Source organism: Cervus elaphus, chromosome 28 (assembly GCF_910594005.1).
Source record: "Cervus elaphus chromosome 28, mCerEla1.1, whole genome shotgun sequence".
NCBI classification, from domain to species: Eukaryota; Metazoa; Chordata; class Mammalia; order Artiodactyla; family Cervidae; genus Cervus; species Cervus elaphus.
This window is the reverse complement of record NC_057842.1, coordinates 34,210,457-34,236,246: the sequence shown is the minus strand read 5'-3', so window position 1 is coordinate 34,236,246 and position 25,790 is coordinate 34,210,457. Positions and strand designations below refer to the sequence as shown.

At 37.1% G+C, this 25,790-nt stretch overlaps 1 protein-coding gene across 1 annotated transcript in view; it reads right to left on the bottom strand.

Moving 5' to 3' along the window:
* The window catches only part of MAN1A1 (mannosidase alpha class 1A member 1), a 167,453-nt gene that overhangs the window by 12,813 nt on the left and 128,850 nt on the right, over window positions 1-25,790 (bottom strand). The window contains exons 7-9 of the mRNA XM_043889861.1: window positions 14,511-14,634; window positions 12,611-12,704; window positions 5,048-5,163 (exon numbers count right to left, since the gene is read on the bottom strand). Coding sequence (XP_043745796.1) covers window positions 5,048-5,163; window positions 12,611-12,704; window positions 14,511-14,634 — 334 coding nt within the window. The remainder of the gene's footprint in view (window positions 1-5,047; window positions 5,164-12,610; window positions 12,705-14,510; window positions 14,635-25,790) is intronic.

Sequence of the window (25,790 nt, the reverse complement as noted above, 5' to 3'; positions counted from 1 at the left end):
CTGTGGCCACTGCTGAGTTTTCCAAATTTGCTGGTATATTGAGTGCAGCACTTTCGCAGCATCATCTTTCAGGATTTGAAATAGCTCAACTGGAATTCTATCACATCCACTAGCTTTGTTCGTAGTGATGCTTCCTAAGGCCCACTTGACTTCACATTTCAGTATGTCTGGCTCTAGGTGAGTGATCACACCATCGTGATTATCTGGGTCATGAAGATCTTTTTTGTATAGCTCTTCTGTGTATTCTTGCCACCTCTTCTTAATATCTTCGACTTCTGTTATGTCCATACCATTTCGGTCCTTTATCGCACCCATCTTTGCCTGAAATGTTCCCTTGATATCTCTAATTTTCCTGAAGAGATCTCTAGTCTTTCCCATTCTATTGTTTTCTTCTATTTCTTTGCATTGATCACCGAGGAAGGCTTTCTTATCTCTCCTGGCTATTCTTTGGAACTCTGCATTCAAATGGGAATATCTTTCGTTTTCTCCTTTGCTTTTCGCTTCTCTTCTTTTCACAGCTATTTGTAAGGCCTCCTCAGACAACCATTTTGCCTTTTTGCATTTCTTTTCCTTGGGGATGGTCTTGATCCCTGTCTCCTGTACAATGTCACGCCAAATTCAGACTTAAACTGAAGAAAGTAGGGAAAACCACTAGACCATTCAGGTATGACCTAAATCAAATCCCTTATGAGTATACAGTGGAAGTGAGAAATAGATTTAAGGGACTAGATCTGAAAGACAGAGTACAGTGATTAGCACTTGATGAAAGTCATTTATTATCATCACATCACCACTGTGGTAACACATGAATTAAATTCCTCCCTAATAATTCTATTAAAAAGGATATTAATATGTGATGAATAAGTATTTTTTTTTTAAAAAGAAAACAGGTCTTTAAATTTGGGAGAAATGATTTTATAAAAATGACTAAATATCTTTGGTTATTTCTGCCCCAGAAATATTCTTGTTGATATTCTTGTTGATATTCTTCTGTGTATATAAAGAAAATAAGCCTTATTAGAAAAAAAACAAAGTTGTAGTGTAAGGGCTTGGCATTACTATTTTTATTACTTAAATAGGAAATATCCCCCCACACCCTCAATTATTAATACTTCTTGGAAGAAGAAGGGCTATGACTGTGTCTATAACTGTTATAGTATCATCAAAAAAGAGATTTTAGGAAGCACATTTGAGAATACAGGCATACCTTTTTTTATTGTGCTTTGCTTTATTACACTTTGCAGATACTGTATTTCCACAAACTGAAGTTTTGCTGTGACCCTGTGTTAAGAAAGTCTATCAGCATTATTTTTCCAACAGCATTTGCTCTTTTCATGTCTCTGGGTCACATTTTGATAATTCACAATACTTCAAACTTTTTCAATATTATTCTATTCATTATGGTGAATTGTATCTGTGATCTTTAATGTTACTATTATGCCTCAGATGATGGTTAGTATTTTTAACCAGAGTATATACATTGCTTGCTTTATACATACTGTTATCGTACATTTAACAGCCTAAAGTGTAGTGTAAATGTAACTTTATATGCATGGGACAACCAAAAATTTCATGTGAGTTGCTTTACTATGTTACTTGCTTTATTGCAGGGGTCTGGAACTGAACCCACAATATCTCTGAGGCATGCCTGTAGTAGATACAGACAAAATTGTGATAGAGAAGAATGAATAAAAATAAATGCATAGGTAGATAAAACCTTTTCTACCTTTATTGGAAATAAACAAATGAAACCAAGATGGTAGGAAATAAATGAACACACTACTGTGCTCATTAACTGTGGTTAAGCTAATTTTATTGATAGTCTAGTTATTACATTAATATTTCATTCTTATTTAATGCAACTGAACATCTTAGATATTTACACTTCTCATAGCACAAATTGCAATAAAGTCCTTCAAGCAGATACTTGTTCATCACCCAAGAAATTATTCTTTCTACATGGCAAGAGTAATAGCTTTGAGCATGCATTACAGAAATATTATTACCCTGTTATGGATCCTGAATAAAGTACTGTATTATTTTTGGCATGATTCTGACCAAGTCACTATCTCTCAAAACAAACTACAGTGAAGTTCCAAGACTTTTGAAACAATGATTGTGTGGCAATGGGAAAATGTAAATAAATATAAAGGAGGAAAAATTAGTCTTCAGTGGTTTTAAAATATGTTGTGTCAAGCCTATAGAGAATTGATTAGGAAAAAAGAAGTTGTATATTTTGTGATTTCATCCCTCTATATTTGAAAAAAATTAGTTCGCTGTGCCTCTAGAATCCTAAATGCCTAATACATCACCTGTCCAGGTCACTCCAGTGGACTTTCTGGCAGCATGAGAATCTACCACCATGGATTCTTAGCACGGCTTCCAGATGAGGCCACATAACAGCCAGCTAAAAACTCAAAAGTATCTGTTACTAACACATACCAAAAAAAACATGCCACTCTGGGATTAAATGATTTCCAAAAGGCACTAGAAGCTTAAGCTGATGGACTACATGTCCAGTAAATTAACTGTCCAGAATGACACTGCAAGGGATTCTCTATTTCATAACAATCATCTTTTAAAGTACAATCAGGTGGTGATAGTGCTAAAGAACTCGCTTGCCAATGCAGGAAATGTGAGACACAGGTTTGATCCCTGGATCGGGAAGATCTCCTGGAAGACGGCATGGCAACCCACTCCAGCATTCTTGCCTGGAGAATCCCATGGACAGAGGAGCCTGGTGGGCTTCAGTCCACAGGGTGGCAAAGAGTCAGACATGACTGAAACGACTTAGCAAGCACGCAAGCAGCAAAATAAAACCAGCACAAAGAAACTTTACTATGTAAGACATGACTACTTCTTCAAATCAAAAGTGTAATTGTTCTAACTTTGCTTTCTAAGTTGAAAAACACAATATGGATTGAAAGTGTTTTTACTATTAAGAGAAAGAGCAAACACTTTGACTTCATTTGCTCTTAATGGATTTTCCTGTCAATGGTTTGTCTAAATACAGTATGTTAAAAGCTGGGTGGGTATAGTTCTAGAAACCAAGGGAAAAGTATTTCAAAGAGTATTTTTAAAGTTGTCTTTCCTAGAAAATCAAGATCTTAGGGGGCCACTTTTAAGATTAGAATAATTAAAATGTCTGCCAGGACAGTAATTAAAAATGATATAATGGAAACCATACTGTTTGGAGAACTCCCTGAGTTAAAACCTGAAACCTCATAGGAATAAAGAAAAAATAAATCTGCAAGAGGGCATATGGACCATATCCTAATCTGCTTTTAATGTTTATCAAGTGTCTTAAAGGCTGTGCGAAATGAAGGCCAGTGTTCTAACTAAGGTGACTGGTTCCTATATTAAACAGCTGCATCTGCTCTGTGCAGTAAAGTTCACTATTGACCTTGGAAGGAACCAGTGTAATATTAAATCTAGAGAGAGGGGATATAGGTATGCATGTGGCTGATTCACTTCATCGTACAGCAGAAACTGACACGACACAGTAAAATAATTACATTCCAATTAAAAAGTGGTGACGGGAAAACCGGACAGCTACATGCAAGAGACTCAAACTGGACTACTTTTCCACACCATATATAAACATAAATTCAAAATGGATTAAAGACTTAAGTGTAAGATCTGAAACTATAAAGCTCCTAGAAGAAAATATTGGCAGTGCATTCTTTGACATTGGTCCTAGAACTGTATATTTATATGACTTCCTTGGTGGCTCAAATGGTAAAGAATCTGCCTGTGATGCAGGAGACCTGGGTTCAATCTGTGGGCTGGGAATATCCCCTGAGAAGGGAATGGCTATCCACTCCAGTATTCTTGCCTGGAGAATTCCATATATTGTTTTTTGATCTGTCACCTTAGGGAAGGAAAATAAAATCAAACAAGGGAGACTACATCAAACTAAACTACATCCTCCAGTGAAGGAAACGAACAACAACAACAAAAAAAAACGAAAGGCCACCTACTAAATGGGAGAAGATATTTGAAAATATATCTGATAAAGGATTAAACAAAATCCACAAAGAACTCATACAACTCAACAAACAACCCGATTAAAATGGACAGAAAACCTGAATAGACATTTTTCCAAAGAGAGTAGACAGAGAGATGGCCAACAATCACATGAAAAGATGCTCAACATCACTCATTATCAGGGAAATGCAAGTTAAAACCACAATGAGCTATCACATCACACCTGTCAGAATGGCAATCATCAAAAAGACAACAGATAACAAGTGTTGATGAGGATATGAAGAGAATATGGTTGATAATACTGTAATAACTTTGTATGGGGACAGATGATTACCAGACTCACTGTGGGTGATAATTTCATAACATACACAAATGTCAAATCACTGTATAGTACATTTGAGACTAATATAATATCATACATCAACTACATCTCACTTAAAAAAAAAAAAGAAACTAACACAACATTGTTAGTCAACTATACTCCAATGGAAAATAAAAACAAAAAAACTATTTAAGGAAACAAACATATTATATATTTACCTAACACACTACTTAGTACACAGTAAATCAATAAATATTTGTTCTCCCTCATTCCTCTTCTATCACAAGGACCTTTGAAAACTATTAATAATCGTCCCTTACAGATTAGTTTGGTTACTTCATGTTTTTATTTCAAAGTACTGTCCATAATTAAATGGAAATAGCCATTAGGACTGTCTGTAATTTTGGGTAATTTTAACTTACTTAATTTTTAGAATATAAACTCAGGATTTTACAATAATTTTAACTGTGACTTTAACAGGGAACTCACACTTGTTGAAGAAAAATCCTCATTTTCAGATGTGTGAATCCATGAAAAAACTTTCAACTGCCCTATTAGAACTAAACCATATCAAGTATGATTATTATTGTTATAATTATACTAGCACATATTGAATTCCACCTAACTGAAAATATTTTGCAACCTACTCATGTAGTATTTCATTTTTTCATTAAAGCTTGATTAATATGCAAGTTATAAGTTAGTTGAGTGCCAATAATGATTTAAATTTGTGTTTACCTTAATAGCATCAAAATACATTTTCTTAGCCTGGAGATCTGTCTTGTCAGACATTAACCATGCCTTTAGCAAATATTCATAAAAACTGTCTCCAAGTCCTCCAACTGATACATGATCTGCAAAGAGAAGAAAATGAATTTTAGAATGATTCAGACTTTAATTCAGATAATACAGTAAAATCACATCAGTAAGTAGGATGCAAAACCCTAAGTCAACAGCAAGTCAATGGTACATTTAAATTCCAACAAATCTCCTGTTTTCAGAAAGATATTCTGAAATGAGCAGATGTGCTGTTAATTAATGTGATATACTTTAAATAATAACCACTGTAGTTCTATAAACATGCAGATAAAAAATAATCAACCCTAATTCTAAAATTGTTTCATTAGGAAAAATACTAAATTAAAATGTTTCACTATATATACAGAAACTTTAATTGCTTTATCTCTCAGTAAGATAATAAACCATATCAAAGCTATGAGTATCATCATATCTTACAAAAAAAGAAAAAAAAACCTGGCCTGAAATATAACCAGAAACTCCTCAGTTTCTTGTAATTATTATTATTTGATAGCTTTTGTAGTATTATCAATCTGAAGGGTCAGAATTCTTTAGGGGAGGCCAGTAAGAAAGAAGACAGGGCAGAAGTTTTTCTTCCTAATACAGTCACCCCTCTGCATCTGTGGGCTCCCTGTAAGTAAATCCAATCAACTGTGGATTGAATATATGGAAAAAAAATTCAAGGAAGTTCCAGAGAGCAAAACTTGAACTTGCCACACACAGCCAAATATGATTTTAACGGCATTTATACTGTATTTACATAGCATTTACACTGTATTAGGTATTAAAGGTAGTGCAGTGATAAAAAATCTGCCTGCTAGTGCAGGAGACACAGATTTGATCCCTGGGTTGGGAAGATCTCCTGCAGCAGGAAATGACAAACCACTCCAGTATTCTTGCTGGAAAACTCTTGTGGACAGAGAAGCCTGGCGGGCTAGAATCCATGGGATCACAAAGAGGCAGACATGACTGAGCAACTAAGCATGCACATGCACACAGGTATTAAAGGTACTCTAGAGATGATTTAAAGTATCTGGAGGATATGCATAGGTTACTTGCAAATACTATGCCATTTTATATAAGGGAATGAGCATCCATGAATTTTGGAATTGTGGAGTCTTGGAAGCTATACCCTACAGATAGGAAGGATGGATTGTACTCCATTCCTACAATCCTCCTCCACTGTCATTTATTATGCTAGATCCACTACATAATATTATAAACAATCTTGTAACTTGTAGGTAGGTAATCTTTAAAAGTGAGATAAGAGGCTTAGAGGAGCTAAATGAGATTTTAACACTGGTAGGTGCCAAGTGACTCTCCAGCCCACACAGGGTCTCAAATTTGCAATCACGTGCTCTCCGACATATACACCAACTATATGTATTCTTTTGCCTACTACTTGAATAAATACATTTTCCAAGCATATTTACTTATAAAAACAGAGACACACTCTCTTTGGAAGATCATTCCTAGAATTCACAGACAATTTGAGCATTAATAAGATGGTCTTATTTGGGAAATTTGCATTTGAAGTTTCAAACCTTAAAACTAATTTTATGTATCTATTAAAAAAAATATTTGTTGACTTAGTTACATAAAAGTAAACTGATTTTTATACCACTATCCAAACAGTTTTCTCCTGAGTCCCACCCAACAATGAAACTTGGACACTGGGACCTAAAATTGAAGAGGTAATAAGAATGAATATATTATCTTTCCCTCCTCAACCTTATCTTAGCCTTGGTCCCTATTTCACTAAGTGGCACCACCATGCTGCCAGGTCTACATAAGTCAGACATCAGATGCTCATTCTTTACTTCTCTCCCTCACTCCCACATTCACTGAGTTATTGAACTCTACTAATTTTACCCCCAATGTATCTCTCGAGTCCATCCACTCCTTCCTGTCTTCACTAATACAATTTTGACCTGAGCTACCACTATGCCTGAGTCTGCAATGGCTAATTATCTTGTCTCTTGCACCGTGACAGCATTTTACTATTTAAACTAATTAAAAAATCAGTTCCTCAGCCATACTAGTGCACAAGAGCTACATGAGGCCTTGGCTACGGTACTGGAGGGAAGATACAGCACATTTCCGGCATCACACAAGGTTCCAATGGCAGTGCCATTCCAATCTATCCTCCACATTAATGCCAGAGCAACTCTTAACATGTGAATCGGATCATCCTTTTCTTGATGCCTTTAATGTTAAAGACTCAAATCCTGGGTCTTTGGAGACCAGGGAGGCCCTGCATGATCTCAACCTTCCCTATAGCATCCATCCTGCTCTCTACCCTCTCGATATATGGCGCTTCTTTTGGTTTCTCAAAATGTCAACCCCTAAGAAGTATCTTGCACATAGTAGGTACTCAGTAAATAACTGATGAACAAAGCCCCAAATTCGTTTAAGTTAATCTTATTAAGGACTACATCTATGAAGCCTAGAAGGGATATATTTTTAAGTTAATGTGTGATTTTCTTTTGCAGAAAGCCCAGAATTATAGTTTAAGTTTTATTGTAAAATTAGTATTTTTATAATTGTAAGGCTGATTCTTAAAATAGCAGTTTGACATGACCTTTACAATTTCCTAAATAAACCACCATAGAAACCTCTGACATTTACAAACTAAACAGACTAAGTACTATCTCATCAATAAGAAGCCTTGTTGTTATAAACATGATCACAGGAGACAAATGCAAGTGATGCGTGGTAAAGCAAATCTCTGTCCAGTTACTGTCAAAATAACAGGGACTAAATGAAGTAATAGGAAATGATGGCCATGATTCAGACATGTCCTTTAGAGTTAAAGCAATAAGAGTTGAAAACTAACAGCCAGAAACAGCTTCATTTTCTTCCCCCTTGGGTTATGATTCTATAATGCAGGAAGATGCAGCTTGGGCATTTGGTGATTTTTTTAAAAAAGGAAAAGGGTTTACATATTTGCTTTAATGCCAGCTAGTTTTCTATCTTTTTCACCTATAAAATTTTTATATTTGGAAAGAATCAAAATAAAGGAACATAAAGGAATATGGAGGAGAAACAAGAAAAACTCGTCTTTATAATTTAGCATTTCACTCACTAAACTCCCCCCCATGTCTGGATGACTATTTGTGTTGGCAACAAAGTCCTGTGTAAACATCTTAGTGGCTGTAAGAGAGAACATGCCTCATTTTATCAGCAGGAAAGGACTGTCTACTAGAAGGAACATATATGGTATTCTTATTCCCAAATGCTCTAAACATAATGTGTATGCAGTCACTCAAATATTATACTCTTCTATAAAAGGGGTAATTTATTCTTTTCAATAGGAATAGGTCCCAGAAAAGGATGTCTGCTACTTAAAAAGAGAAAAAAAGATCAAAAGAATCAAGACAAAAAGAATTATATACTCAATATCTTCACCCTTTAATTTTATAGACTTCATCTGAATGTGAACTTCCCTCTTCAAAGCAATCCTCCAGTGATGCTCGTTACACCATATTTTATACATATATATAATTACTGTGTTACTACATGTATATATAATATGGTGTTACTATACACACACACAATGTTGTCTCTATTAATTGAAGAAGGGGGACAGTTGCTCTGTTTATAGACATGGAACCCTATCTTTGGCCTCAACAGTCACGACGTATTATTAGTGATCAGGACTAGATGCTGCCTCTCAACCAACTGAGGAGCAGGAGACAAATGGTTCAGAGAGGAAAAACAGAACCATTACTAAAAGCAGAGGCAGGAGTCAGACTGGATACACACTGCATGCGTATTCACAAAATTCAAGTAAACTTCTACTAGCTGTAAGACATTATGTGATGGGTTAACAAATATGACAAAGTCACTGTCCTCAAAAGTTCTGGATGCCTAGGAAGATGGATATGTATATGAACCATTAGGAAAAGGATTGTGATAGGAAGGTACCCAAAGTGTTGGGATGGGGGAGGAAGATGGCGGCAAGCAGAGGAGTGGGTGAACAATTGCCAAACAATGTCTTGAAGAAGGCTACGTAGAAGAAAGGGTGATTGAGTTGGTTCTTGGTAGGGTTAGAAAAACAGGAAAATGGCTGAGGGAAAAGGCACAAAAGACAAGCCCCACATATGGCCAAGCAGAACTTGATTAATGAATAAAAAAAAAGTGCATCTTCCTTGTGGCTGGAACATTGGATGGGGGAAGAGAGGCAGGAGATGCATGAACCCTGTTTGTTTTTCCATCAGGAAATTGGCCCATAAGCAAATCAATTACAAAGGGCCCTTTGTACCAGGAAACATGGACAAATACGTAGTACATTGGTGACCCAGAAGGTGAAACTCAGATGTTTCAGAACATCTTTCTGACTCTTTCTGTCCTTCTTCATAGTGACCTCTAAATTCTATAACACAGGAAGGAAAGAGCAACTCACAGAGACTCTTCTTTAACTTTTGAAATCTTTCATGAGGAGAACTTAAAAAATACTTTTCCTTTCAGAGAATCGTATCTAGTTATCTTGAATTGAGAAAGTTACTCAAGTTCTATTTTTCCCAAATATTATGGTGGCCCTCACATTTTTAACCTCAGTATGCCTTAACACTCTTAAAAATGAATAAGCATGGTGAAGAATTCATTTATGTAATATCTATCAATATTTGGGTTTCCCAGGTGGTGCTAGTGGTAAAGAACCCACCTGCCAATTAAGGAGACACAAGAGGCAAGGGTTTGATCCCTGGGTTGGGAAGATCCCCTGGAGGGCAACCCATTCCAGTACTCTTGCCTGGAGAATCCCATGGACAGAAGAGCGTGGTGGGCTACAGTCCATAGAGTCGAGTCGGACATGACTGAAGCAACTTAGCATGCATGCATATCAATATTTATCATATTGGAAATTTAAACAGAACTTAAGATATTTTTATTAAAGTAATAATATACCAATTATGTTAATATATAGGCTTTTCAGAAGAATATGCAATATTTTACCAAAAAAAAATAGTGGGAAGACAGACAACGTTTTACATTTTTGCAAATCTCTTTAATGTTTGCTATACTAGAAGACAATTGGATTTTCATATCTGCTCTACATTCAATCAGTTGCTATATGTTGTACTGGCTGAAACATATGAAGAAAATGCAGCCTCACATATTTATATAGTTGGAAAGCAAAGAGTATTTTGATAGTCTTTTCAGATAATTGCAGATAATTTTTTTGGTACTACAACAAAACTTGACAAGTGGTTAAAGTTTTTAACAGTTACAATGTGGAGTTAGAACTCACATCGATGAATTTTTGTACTATTACATTAAAATCCACTGGGCCATCTTGCACTTTAAATGCACTTTTTCTCACACATGATTTTGCAACATCATACATAGTCATTTGGGAAATACTGGTTCTCTGAATTATGTGCATCTTCCAGATGATGATATACTTGACTATATAGCATCAAAAAAACCATATTTGTTATATCATCACCAATCTTAGCAGAAGAATCTTTTAGTGTTGGTGAAAGGCATTAAGCTTATGGTGCCATGTGCAAATTTTTCAAAACTCTAATTATAAGCTCAAGTTTTATCTTTGGTAGAGACATTCTTCATTTTCCTTGAAGCAACATGCTCATTTTTGTGACATTTACCAATTACCCAAGTCTGAATAATCAGTTTGTCTTCAGTACTTCTTTCAAGTAAAAATGATGACTCATGAAACAACACGGCAGCTAGTTCAGCTTGCAACTCAAATCACAACACAAGTGCTTTCTATGAGGTTTTTCATCATGCAGCAGAAGCGTTTTGTGTCTTTTTCATTTAATCATACAGAATATTACAAGGATGTGATCTACTCAGTGATTGAGATTTACTAGAATCAGTAAATGTTTTGCTTCATTAACAGCATTCAAGAGTGAAAGTGGCATCTTTTATTTGTTGTGGTTATCTGTAGTGAAGGACATAACCACAGGCAAATCTCATGTTACTGCCCTTCATTTTATTGCCCTTTGCAGCTACTGAGTTTGTTAGAAGTTGGAAGTTTGTGAAAACCCCGCATTCAGCAAGTCCGGTATCATTATTCCAAAACCACTTGCTCACTTCCTGTCTCTGAATCATAATTTGGTAATTTTCCAATATTTCTAAGTCTTTCACTACTATTATATTTTTTATGGTCAACTGTGATCAGTGATCTTTGATGCTACTATGACTTGGTAAAGACTCAGAAAATGGCTAGCACTTTTTAGCAATAAAGTATTTTTACGTTAAGGTAAGTATATTGCTTTTTAGATATAATATTGTACTACTGCATGCTTAATGGACTCCAGTATAAACATGACTTTTATATGCACTGGGAAATCAAAAAAGCTGTGTCACTTGCTTTACTGTGATATTTGATTTACTGCAGTGGCCTGAGACGGAACCTGCGATGTTTCTGAGCTTTGCCTGTTAGTCTCTGGTGTCTCTGGCACGATTCTCACCGTGGCTTCAGCAGTTTTACTCACCGCTGCTTTTGCAACATAACTCCAACTGTCAACACGGTGAACAGTGTTATTACAAAAATAGCTTTGATTGTGGAGATCCCCTGAGAGGTCCAGAGAACATCTAAGGATCTAGCAGACCACGCTTAGGTTAAGTGGCAACCTTGATTGTGGAGTTATGTCAATGACAAGCCTTCCACAGACATGACTAATGCAGACACAGATTTTAGCACATTTTTTCCTATTAAATTATTCTTTAAGAAAAATACTTGTAAAGTAACAGTGAGGCATACTCACCTAAGAATACCCTATTTAAATATAAAGAAAAAACTTCGGAGTAAAATCCCAAGGCGTCGCTAACATCCTTGGCACCGCTAGACATCTCACTTAGGACTCTTCATTTGCTCTCGGGTGCTGCTTAATCTGCCACTGTTTTCCCCAATCAGCCTGAGAACATGTCTTTCAGCTACTCCGAGTCTTTATATCCTTGGTCAAAGTCCCTCAGGATCTTAAGTGAGGGCTTCCAGCACAATACTTTCTCCTATGATAAAGGTAGCTCTCCTGGCGAGAAGCCTTTATCTGCCGCCTTAAAACTGACTAAAGAAAAGTACCCTGTTTGCTCCTTCAATTTCTCAGCCCTTAAAGATTCAGGCTCCTCTTTCATCCTGTAGCCAAGCAGAAAGAGAAAATGTTACGAAACAGAATGCTGTAGCTACTCTGGGTAAACCTTGCTAGTCATTAGCACCAAGAACAGTTTTCTTATCTGCATAATCAGTTTGTTAGAGGCTATCACCCCCACACTACCCTAACCAGATCTTCCCTTTCTGATTAACACCTTTAAGTGTGCTTAATCAGGCTCACAGTTAAGCATGAAAAATAAACAATCTCGTTCCCCTGGTAACATTTACAGTCTGCCTTACAACAGAAGCCTATTTATGAAGGGAACTTGCCCCTTTTCTAAGGATTCTCCAACAAGATTTGGGCTATTTTGGTGTTCCTTCGCTCTGTTAGTAGAACAGTGCTAGGTACTATAAACAGCTAAAACAAGGCTTAACTCTTGACTTACATTGAGCCCACTGTCCACTATTGGGATTCAGATAGTTAGGGTAAAGTCCTTCTGGTTTTTCCAGGTTGTTCAGAACTGTTCGAATATTCATTACCTACAACAGAGAATGAAATGTTACTATGAAAAATCCAAAGAAAAAAACAAGTTTGGTGCCATTCTTCTCTTTCTTGATTACGTTTTTTCCCATGTTAGAATAACAGTTGATTTAAATGATGCAGTATTAGAACAAAGATAGTTGCCACCAGCTTACAAATAATAACAGTCAGTGAATATAGTCACACTGATTACCATATGCCAGACACCATATAAAGAAGTAGAATGTATCAGTGGATACACTGGATAAACAAAGTCATTACTGTTTTGGAGTTTGCATCCAGTGGAGTGAGACAGCTAAGAAACAAATAAATAGTCAAGTGGCAATAAAAGCTATAAAAAATACAAAGGGGTAATGGGACAGAGTGATGGGAGGTGGTGAGGCTGCATTTGGTTAGGGTGCTCTGGGGAGGTTACTGGGAGAGTGTTTAAGCACAAATAAGCCCTGAGAAGAGAGTGGGTTTGGCAAGACCACAGAGGCTGGAGGTGAGGAAGCAAAGGTAGACAGGACCCATACTGTGCAGGCCTCACAGATCCTATCTTAATCTGAGTAAGATGCAAAGCCATTGAAAACTTGTAATTTACAGGATCAGTGTGACTGAGGGGTTAAGAGAGGGAGTGGTAGTCAGACGGCTGCTGCATACTCCAGGTGAGAGATGATGGGTCCCTGAACCAGGGTAATGCACAGGGGATGGATACAGAAAATTTCTTGATGGTTTGGACCTGAGGTTTATAAAAAGAGAAGAACCACGATGACTTCAAGAGTTTTGGTCTGAGCCCTTGGATAAACTGAGGCGTCTTTCCCCAGAGAGTCAAGACTAGAGTGGAAGCAGGTGTGGGGGCTGAGTCTGAGGCATTTTAGGTGGGACTTGTCTGAGTGACCTTGCAGTGAAGATGTTGAATAGGTACTTGGCTATAGAGCTTGGAGTTCAGGGGGCAGGTTGGGACTGGACTTACAAATGTGAAGGCAGTCAGCATACAGATAACACAAAAAGTCATGAGATGGGAGAATAATGGAGAGGGTGAAAGTAAAAAGAAGAGCCCCCAGTTTGAGGGCTGGGGTTTTCCAGTGTTTAGAGGTTGGGGCGATAAGGAGGAGCCAACAGAAGAAAGTGAGAAGGAAGCAACCCAGGGGAGGACTGTGTGCCTGCCTCCAGGGCCAGAGAAAGCCTCCTGGAGAAGGAAGTGATCCGGTGCATCAGCGCGGGGAGGGCGAGGAAGACGGAGGGATGAGAAGGGTCACTGGATGCGGCAACAGTGCGGCTGGGAGGAAAGCCCGGTGGGAAAGCGTTCCAGGAGGTGGGAGTCAGGCAGAGAAGACAACACACACAGACAACGCTTCCAAGGACTCTGCCGTGAAGGGGAGCCGGCAAAGCGCGGTGAAAGCTAAACAAGGGCAGGGTGGTGGGTGGTGGGTGTGTTTCTTGAAAATTAAAAATCAATTCAACTGCGACCTTGCATTTGTAAAACTGAGTTTAAAAAGTCTTTCACATGTGTGGTTCACATAGTCCACAAAAACACTGTATGTTTTTTAGAAAAGGGAAAAAATTCAGAGAGGTGAAGTTCCTTACGGAGGTGCAGAGAACTGGACATGTAAGGCAGGCCCTCTTGCAATGAGTGAGAACAGTGCCATGAAATAGTGCTTTATAGTTTGGTTACAAGCAATGCTGCATGTAACAAAACTTCATGAAGGGCTCCATTAGACTTGGCTGTTCTGTTCCACATTCCATATGCCTAATCTCCCCAGAGAGGATATTTTTTCCTACAAGTACTCTTTTGTAATGCAGGGTCGACTGGAGAATCTCACCTTATCAGCAAAGATGGGGTTTCCTGATAAGTAGCTCAAGTGCATAAACTCCAAGTGCAGAGTTCCAAATTCTGCCAAAATACTGCTCCCTCCTGAGGCCCAGGGCCAGTTCCTTCCAATCCCACTACAGAAGAGAAGAGAGCGAAGAGTTATGGGTCAGACTAATTCCATCTCTTTGCGGCTCTAAGTAGTAGAAGCTAAAGAGATAGCTTGTGAATAACGGCATCTCAGCTAACAGATCACTTTGTATATTTTAAAATATTCACTGCTGTTTTCCTTGGCTACTGGTTTCAAGCTTTGACCCTTATCTCCAGATGGAAAAATACTTTTGACGTAAGTCAGAAAGAAGTTGTTATGTGCTTGCTGTTGATGAACAAGTATTTCAGAAGGTATAGGTGCCATATAGAGATACACACCCATTCCAATTAGAATATAAAACAAAGTCAGACCAAAATACCCCCACCATGTTCGAGATTCCACATAAAGCCTTTCAACATTTTATTTAATAAAAGTCCAGGGACTTTTATTGATTTTACATATAACATTTTCTATACAATTTTATATAAAACATTATTCTTGGATATAAGATCCAACACTCATTCCAACCCGCTTCAAACTTCCTCCCCATTTACTTGACATCCTTTCTTATGTTTCCCTTCACACAATATTACCTATTCTCTAAGGCACTCAGGTATTATTCCATGATCTAGTTAATTTATGCTAAAAAATTTCAACAAAATTATGTAATTCAAATCTGAAAGACGTCAATCAGATACACTTAAAAAATGAGTGCCTTGTGGCTTATCTTAGTGAAATGCTTTTTAGAAAGAGTTAGTCCCAAACATACGCTGACAGAGATACGTACAAGTGACTCTTGAGACATGGTCATACCCTTGGGTATGGTTTATTTTTGGAAGGCTATTTAAAATGTCAAACACAGGTGATAATTCAAATAAAGAATAAAGCTAATGATTCTCCTGACCAATAAATCTCCTTCCAGAAGCTGAAAATCCACATTTTGGTTTTCATTCAGACTCACATTTATTGTATGCCTACTCTTTGCCAGGGACTACAGTAGGACATTGGGTTCCAAGGATTTTTATAATGAACGAATCACTCTTAACTGCCTTCTAGTATAACGGGAGAGAAAGACCTAAGCATAAATAATTCTAATCACATACAATAAGAGCCAAGTTAAGTGTGTGAAGTGTTCTGAGTGCCTAGAGTCAGGACATGCAATCCAGCATGGCAGTGATCAAGATGGCTTCTTCAAGAAGAGTCTTGAGTTGATTCTTGAAGGGTAAGTAAGAAATAGTGAGGGAAGAATGAAGAGAGAATCCAGACAGTGAGAGACTCACAGCAGAAGGGCTAGCCAGGAACTGGAGGTAGCTCCAGAGATTGTTAAGTGGAGGGAGGGGAAGGCGGGAAGGAGAGAAGGCTACAAGGTTAAGTTAAAGCCAAATCTTGGAGGGTAAAGAGCCTCTTGATGAGGATGGAAGAGGACAGTGAAAAAGCTGGCTTAAAACTCAACAGTCAAAAAACTAAGATCATGGCATCTGGTTTCACCACCTCATGGCAAATAGATGGGGAAAAAGTGGAAGCAGTGACAGATTTTATTTTCTTGGGCTCCAAAATCACTGTGGACAGTGACTGCAACTATGAAATTAAAAGACAGTTTACTCCTTGGAAGGAAAGCTATGACAAGCATATTAAAAAGCAAAGACATCCCTTTCCTGACAAAGGTCCATCTAGTCAAAGCTGTGGTTTTTCCAGTAATCATGTATGAATGTAAGAGCTGGACCATAAAGAAGGCTGGGTACTGAAGAATTGAGGCTTTCAAATTGTGGTGCTGGAGAAGACTCTTGAGAGTCTCTTGGACTGCAAGGAGATCAAACCAGTCAATCCTAAAGGAAATCAACCCTGAATACTCGTTGGAAGGACTGATACTGAAGCTGAAGCTCCAATACTTTGGCCACCTGATGCAAAGAACAGACTCACTGGAAAAGCCTGATGCTGGGAAAGATTGAGGGCAGGAGGAGAAGGGGGTGACAGAGGATGAGATGGTTGGATGGCATCAGTGACTCAATGGACATGACTTTGAGCAAACTCCAAGAGATAGTGAAGGACAGGGAAGCCTGGCGTGCTGCAGTCCACAGGATCACAGAGTCAGACACAACTTAGCAACTGGTCAAAAACAACACCTGGAGGCTTGTGGATTTTTCACTTCCCTCTCTTTCTAAGTTGGCTCCACTGACACCCTGCTCTTGGTGTACCCTAGGTTTCCCACCTGCTTTGTTTTCATCTTAGGTACTCACAACCCTGGGCAAACCCTTCTGTTCTGTCACTGCTTCTGCCGCAGGGCTTCTAAGGACACTCAGGAAAAGGAAAATAATGATGACAAACTGGTACCTGACATGGCATGCCTTCCTCTTATTCCCTGTTTCTTTTTAGAAAAATCTAGGTTTTGTTTCCAAAACACAAATTTATAGTAAACCTAATAAACAGAAATAAAAGACAGAGATCTGAAAATATTTATTTTAAGAAAATGCCTTACATTTACTAACTTCTGGGACTGAGAGTCAGTTTCTATTTTCATGGTTGGCTTAGGTCAAAGGAACAGCCAATCATTCAAATAGGATGAACAGCTACTTTCAAATTGTATTAACATATGGCAAATGCATACAGTAATTGGTCATTAATTTGCTGTCATGACATATTATTTTTTTATTCTAACCATTCCATCACTGACCAAAGTCAATTAGCCTATTTAGCAAAACTACAAATTTCCATGTTCCAGAGAATCTATAAAAAACAAAGCCACAAAACCAAGCAAGAGGGAACAACGACTTCATGCTAGAGAAGGAAGAGGATGGCGCATTTCCAGATCTTCAGGGACTGATTCAAATTCAGGGTATCAGAGGGTGTGGGAGGGCACTCAGATGCAAAACAAGCAGTACAGGTACTAAATAAAATTCAAATTACTTTTGTATGTAGGTATTTGCTCTCTGCTATTAATGTGGTTAATGAAGAGAATATCAGAGACACTGAAAATTTTTCAATATGTTAAAAAATAAAAATGTAAAAAGGGTTATACACACACACACAAATATATATGTATATGTTTTCTCTCTTTGTACTCATTCATATCAGAATGAAAACAGCACTGTATCACTAATTATATACGAAGCAAAACATTAAAAGCACTAGCAAAGGATATGTCATATGAACAGAAAGGAAGCTGGGCTTCAAATGCATGTATTATGCTTATAAGAAAGTATAGTTTTGGTTGCCAGTCTTTCAACCTACAAAATCAATATATTTCAGTAAAATTATAAGATCAATGGTTACACTGGCTTTTAAATATAAGTCCTGAAAGGGTTTCAAGAAATCAGGTAAGGCATCATTACATCTTGATACTAAATAAGGTCAAAATGAATTTCACTTGAGAGAGTAAGGGATTTTAAATATCTTTAACTTTAGTTCTGTTGTCAGTATTTTAAAGGAAATCATGTTCTTTTTTTTATTTTACAAGCACTAATATTTTAGAAAAGTGTTTTAAAGATAAAATAACAGTTTGTGCTCAGAAACTATAAATTCCATAAGGCAAGCATGAAAGGAAAGAATATTTAAATACTGCCAATCTTGTTATAGTGACTGCATATTAAGCCAAAATGATGACTCAGCATATGGAAATACATACACAGAAAGGCAATTAACATGATGTGAAGAGCTGCCAAGTATTTGATTCAAAGAATCCTGGAGTAGAACTTCAAACTTTGGTATCATCCTAACTTCATTTATTTCTGTTTCCTTCCATCTTCAGTTCTTCCATTTTACATTGGAGTATTATTTAATACATGTGTCTCAACTTTTAATTTAAAACATCATAATTCTACAAAGGTAATAATTCTTGGAAAATAAAACATCACATCAGAAAATAACTGATTTTGGCAACTGCAATTAGAAACATGTCTTTTAAAAAACTGAGTTGCTATGATTCTTTTGAAAATGTGGATTACTGTTTTGTTGCTTTAGAGACTGTAATTTGAATGTGGTTTATTAGCAGCTGTATTATACTTCCTCATTTGACCGCACTCAAAAGCAAGAAGGTATAATTATTTACTGAACTTATAACTCTGATAAGCAATGGGCATTATGTGTTTCCCTTCCCTCTCCTGGGAATAGTTAACAGCACCAAAGAAAGGAAGTACAGTACTAATGATGCTATTCTACTCACGTTTGAATCCTATGGGAGAGATGCTAACTCTTTTGCCAGAACTTATAATGAATCAAGTAGCTGGAGGATTATTCTGGATTGATGGTATACCCCCTCAAATTAATCTTAAATCCAGGTACCTAAAGTTATATGTTATAGTTACTTTCCAGATACAATTTAGAACATTAACAAATACACCTGTTTTTCTTAATATCATCAAATGTAATAAAGAATTTATAGAACTGAACAATTCTAAAAAACTGCCAGATGAATATACAAGCAAAACATTAAATAGTTCTAAAGTCCTGCTGCAGACTTTAAATTTACTCTTCCTTGCTGCCTGCTCATCTTTATAAAATGGAAAATGGGCCAATAAAGAAATTTCTTGAGGATTCTTGCCTGAATAATTTCTGATTAGCTGATCAGTAAACAAACTCAAGTTCACAGTCCAAAACACAGCCTATTCCTTAGGGCTATAGAGTTAACAAGTTTGGAAGAAAAAAAAAATTTCCCATGTTCTATATATCATGGTAAAATTTTACTTATGTTTGCAAATGAAGGGGCACAAGGGGATATTTAATTCAAAACAGCAGATAATCCAATATTATTCCTTTTGGATTTTAGCACAAATTAGGAAAAAATAATTAGAAAGTTCATGATGATTGTTTCATTTAAACGTATTCCCAAAGCTAATTGATTTCAAGACTAAGCAATTTCAGCTTCACTTACTACAAATGCTTCCTTCCTGCAAAGGTTCGCACAGTGCCAATCTTCCAAGTTTCTAGCCTAAGACCTCATTAAGACTTGGACTACAATTCCAGGAACTAAGACTAGTCATGATCCCACTGTAGTTCATGCACAGAAATTCTGACTGAGGAGCACTGATCCCCCGAGGGCTATCCTTACAGGGAAAGCTGTCTTAATAAAGGGCAGTCACTAGACTGAATTAATTCATAATCCAATACTTAACTGTTTCTGAATAGTAGCATGTGGATTATACCTCTAAAGAATTTTCATACTTAAAATTTTTTAACCAAGGGCCCACACAACTTTTTAAAAATTATCCGTATCTTGTTCCACTTTTTGGGTATTTAGTTTAGACAGAATTATAACTGAATAGTTATTATCTTAGTTTATTCTCATCCTCAATACTGCTGTCCTTGTATTTGACTATCTTGGATTGGAGGATAAGCTCAGGGCTACAAAGACTGAGATGACAAGTCCTCTCTAATTCCATAACGAATTTGCTCCCGAGATTCAGAGATGCTAAAACTGTTTTCCAGCTGCTCTTTGGGTAAGGCCCCCCTGCTAACCACTTTCAACAGACTGAAAAGAAGTTGAATGTAGTTTCTGCCCAGTTATGGGGCACATGGAATATCCTACCATTAGGTCAGGGAACCCCACCAAAAGGCAGTACTAACGAGAAAATATTCCAGTGACTTTAGGATGTGTGAGCATGCTCATATATTTACTTTATCATACTTAAAAAAATCATATTCTACTTGTTTGCTTTAAATATACATTACATTTTTTTTTCACAGACATTTCCCATGTCAATCAATGTATATCACTGTCATTGTGGAGTACTGAGTGCATAGTATCTGATTAAACGGATATATTTTAATTTACTTAAATATACCCCTACTGACTCAATGGACATGAGTTTGAGCAAATTCCGGGAGATGGTGAAGGACAGGGAAGCCTGATGTACTGCAGTCTATGGAGTTGCAAAGAGTTGGACATGACAGAGCAACTGAACAACAACCACCCCTACTGATGGACACTGAAGCTAATTTATTTTTTATTTATGATTATACTGCTATAAATAATTTGCTGGTAAGTGTAGACCTTTGATAAAGCTAACTTACTTTTACATAAAAAATGTTGACATCAATTCCAGCTGGAAGCTGTTAGCTTGTCTAAACTGATAATGAGGATGGGCTTGGAGGCATATATGTCCACTGTTTACAGAGATATTTCTCCTTACAAAGTGGGCTCGTTACATACCATCACATTTGGTAGCTTCTAGAACTCTTGGGGTAGTGCAAATCCATTTGTTATAAATCATCACATTAAGTCCTTTGCAATTGGAGTGGTGGAAGTTACAGACAAGGACTTCACATCCAGACACTTTTCTAATAAACCTCGGGGTGGAACAGAAGCATAGGATGTTGCATCTTCCAAATGCTAATTCACTAATAAAATTAATAGTTTGCCAGACATTCCCTTCCTTTGATTTTAGATACAATTATTCCACTACTGTAAGAGTTTAAGATATAACATCATTCCAAGACATTACTTAAGATCTAAGACTACAGTCAGATTTGATTATGTTATAGAGTCGCCAAGTTGTGTCTGACTCTTTGAGACCCCTTGAACTGCAGCATGCCACGCTTCCCTATCTTTCACTATCTCGCGGAGTTTGCTCAAACTTATGCTTTTTAAGTTGGTGATGTCATCCAGCTGTCTCATCCTCTGCCACCCGCTCCCTCCCCCTGCCCTCAATCTTTCCCAGTATCCAGGGTCTTTTCTAATAAGACAGCTCTTCACAACAGGTAGCTGGAGCTTCAGCTCAAGCATCAGTCCTTCCAATGAATATTCAGGGTTGATATCCTTTAGGATTGACTGGTTTGATCTCCTTGCAGTCCTAGGGACTCTCAAGAGTCTTCTCCAGCACCACAATTTGAAAGCATCAATTCTTTGGTGTTCATTCGTCTTTGTGATCCAATTCTCACATCTGGTACATGACTACTGGAAAAATCATAGCTTTGACTAGATGGAACTTTGTTGGCAAAGTAATGTCTCTGCCTTTTAATATGCTGTCTAGGTTTGTCATGGCTTTTCTTCCAAGGAGCAAGTGTCTTTTAATTTCATGGCTGCAGTCATCATCTGCAGTGATTTTAGAGCCCAAGAAAATAAAGTCTGTCACTGTTTCCACTTTTTCCCATCTGTTTGCCATGAGGTGATGGGACCAGATGTCATGATCTTAATTTTCTGAATGCTGAGTTTTAAGCCAGCTTTTCCACTCTCCTCTTTCACCTTCATCCAGAGGTTCTTTAGTTCTTCACTTTCTGCCATTAGAGTGGTATCATCTGCATATCTGAGGTTGTTGATATTTCACCCAGCAATCTTGACTCCAGCTTGTGAATCATCCAGCCTGGCATTTCACATGATGTACTCTGCATAGAACTTAAATAAGCAGGGTGACAATATATGGCCTTCACATACTCCTTTTCCAATTTTGAACCAGTCTGTTGGTCCATGGCCAGTTCTAACTGTTGCATCTTGTCCTGTACCCAGGTTTCTCAGGAGACAGGTAAGCTGGTTTAGTATTCCCATCTCTTTAAGAATTTTCCACAGTTTGCTGTGATCTAGACAAAGGCTTTAGCATAGTCAATGAAGCAGATGTTGTGTTATAATTCCCTTGCTTTTCTATGATCCAATGAATATTGGCAATTTGATCTCTGGTTCCCCTACCTTTTCTAAATCTAGCTTGTATCTCCAGAAGTTCCTGGTTCACATACTGTTGAAGCTGAGCTTGAAGGATTTTGAACATTACCTTGAGAGCATGTGAAATGAGTACAACTGTATGGTAGTTGGAACATTCTTTGGCACTGCCCTCTTTTTCTGCCTTGCATTGTATGGGTCTATGGCTCATCTGCAGATCAAGACAAATGAAATCAGTACAGACCCCAAGTCCTTGATTTTCTGTATGCTATACAATAGTCTCTTTCCATAACCAGAATGGCCAGGATTTCTCCCTTCTACTTGATTCTAAATCCTCAGAGAGACAGATTCTGCTTTATGCACCTGTGCAACCTCAAAGTCTAAGGCCTGCCAAGAAAGAGAGGTGCTCAATTCAAGCTTCATTTAATAAAATTGAAAAAAAAATTAGCAAAAGGATGTTTTTATTGCCTCCTCCCCCTAATTTATACCTAAATTATATAATCCTACATTAGTGTCACCATACATCTGCCCTCTTAAAGCCAACTCAAGAAAAAACATACTTGCTAGGTTAATCATATAGTTTTCTACCATAAACTTGAGGTAGTCTGAGGTTGTAATTTCTAAGAACTTAGAGGTGAAATGAGGAAAGTGTGGATAGAATGGTAAATTTTTATGAAGGCTAAATTTTATTCAATTTAATGACTTTTTAATTCTGAATCTATGTCTTTCCTATTTTTGTGATGTTAAGCTTATCTTTTTCTTCCTAAATGGAATAATGATAGGAGGCAGTTTTCCTTTTTGTTTTCTTGAGCATCTTTTTTTTTTTTAAATGAAAAAAAAAAAAAATGCTGGCAATGTAAGGCTGGTCTCTCAATAACTGGGGAAATTTTACTAGGTCCATGAAAGCTAAAAATCTGGCACCACTAATTGTAAGATACAGTCAAAGCTTCACAGCAATTACTACTGGAAAGCTCACTATCAGTTACACCAAAACTAATGTTAGTTTTTGGCAGAAATTCCGAGGTATAAAAGGAGCGTTAAGTGAGTTTGTCCAACAGGTTAAAAAATAAGCACTTTGGAGGTACATCCTGCTAAACTAAGAAGTCAGACTGAATTAGTCAGTCAACAGCCAGGTGCTGTGCAAAGCAAACATCAAACACTGTAAAACCATATGCGAAGGTTTCTTAATAGTCAAGATAGCTTACTCTGAAATCTGTGGTATCAACTGAAATTCACTGCAATTTTTGTTCAGGCACTTGAGTAGAGGTAAAACTGTTTTTAGAGAACAGTTTCTGCTCTTACTAGAGGCATTCCCCAGAGGTCTTTAGTGAAAAAATCCAGTGAGTCTAATTAAATTTTTATAAAAAAAAATGAACTTCATGCCTGGTATATGAAGTACATTGGTATCTTATTTTCGAGTTCAGCTGATATTGACCATAGGTCTTTTCTAGATACTAAACTGCTTGGGAGTAACTGGGAAAGAGTCATTCCCTAATGATTAATAAATTAGTTATCACTATACTTTAGGGTGGGTAATACATTGTTTTAAAGGCATGAACAGTAAATAAGTTCTGTAGTGGAAATAAGGAAGCTGTAGTGGGAAAATGTATCTAAATGCTACAGATACTATTCAAATTCCCAAAGATGAATCAGCCAGAAAGTTCAAGAAAATGGATGATATCAAGGTAATCAGGACTAATAACTAATGCATTCTTTTAAGTAACATTAGGTAAACTCAGATATTTTTCTTACCATCTAATGGAAATCTAACCAGCCCAAAGAAACTAGATGGTTAGTTAAACTACTTTATCATTTGAAATGGTAGCTTTCTTAGTTTTGAATTTTTACATAAGAAGTATCACACAAACAAAAATGTGTGTATAGCTTGTGGGAAGAACAAACAGACTCTGGGATTACTCTGAACAGATGCTGGAGAATAAAGCTACCAGCTATTGCATTCTCATTTTCCTGCCTTCTGCCTACAACGTATGCTTCCGAGACTGTGGAAAACAGTGTTATGAAATAGTGTGGCAACTAAAGGTTTGAAAACATAAAGATAAGGAAAAATTATGACAAAAGAATAGAGAGGACAATAGAAATAAAGAGGAAGCATAAATCGTTGAGGAAAATCCAGCAATAAAGACAGGTGTCCTCAACGGAACATTACCTACTACAATGAAATCGACGTCTGTTCTAACTCGCACTGACATCCTTATATAAAATAGAATTGTGCTAAAGGATCATCTGTGTATAATTAGCTATATGCTGCCTGGTGACACCTTCTCTGTTATTTTTCCACATGCTGAAATTCATCTCTCTAACCAGAGAATAAGATCTACAGGGGGAGATAAAACTGTCTTTTTTTTTTTTTTAACCACCACCACCCCTTCAAAGAGATACTCATAGTAGAGGCCATAATTTGATGTTTGATGCATTTATATATTAGGGCAACAAATCCACTTCTAATATTACTGCAATTCAAATTCTGAAAGTATTCTAAGCAAGGTTTATTATAATTAAAATATTTTATATGTACTGACACTTTCAGTTTATGTTTACCTTTAATTTCCAAGTGTGAATATTTTCAGTAATTAAGATCCTTTATATTATAGGAAGAAATACTAAAAAAAAGTAACTGATCTCCTAAAAACTTTCACAAAGTAAAAATAATCAAAATGGGTAAACTACATGGTCTGAACCTTTGGTAGTCTCCTAATGCTGATATGAACATTCACAAAATGTTTAAAAATACTGAGCAAATAGTTGGTGGAACTTTGATAGTAAAACTGCCTGTTTCCCAGTAGAATATTCAAAATACGAGCACTGACACACATAACTAATTTTTAAAATCTACAATGTGTGTTAGTTCTGTAAAATGCCACAAAGAATACATAATATTTTGAGACCATTCAGTCATATTTATTTTACCATTAAGGAAATAATCAGATAAATGAGTGCCATTACAAAAATGTAGCTTTTGATAACTTTAATGTTAGAAAAAATTATAAAATGCTAAAATGAAAATATCAAAATAGCATTTCAAAATTATAAGTAATATCCACTCTCATTTTACCTATTTGTGTAGTTGCTAAGTCATGTCCAATTCTTTGCGACCCCATGAACTGCAGCCTGCCAGGCTCCCCTGTCCAAGGGATTCTCCAGGCAAGAACACTGGTTGCCATGCCCTCTTCCAGGGGATCTTCCCAACCCAGGGATCAAACCCAGGTCTCCAACATTTCAGGCAGATTCTTTACCATCTGAGCCACCAGGGAAGCCCAAGAATACTGGAGTGGGTAGCCTATCCCTTCTCCAGGGGACCTTCCTGACCCAGGAACGGTTAGGCTTTATATTTCATATAAGGTTCAGTGCAAACATGATGGCTCAGAGAATTTTACGTAATTAATAGGCCCCAAACACTGCTGTTTGGATCCTCCCCTGTAGCTCAGTCGGTAAAGAACCTGCCTGCAATGCAGGAGACCCAGGTTGGGAAGATCCCCTGGAGAAGGAACTGGCAACCCACTCCAGTATTATTGCCTGGAGAATCCCATGGACAGAAGAGCCTGGCAGGCTATAGTCCATGGGGTTGCAAGAGTTGGACTTGGTGACTAAACCACAAC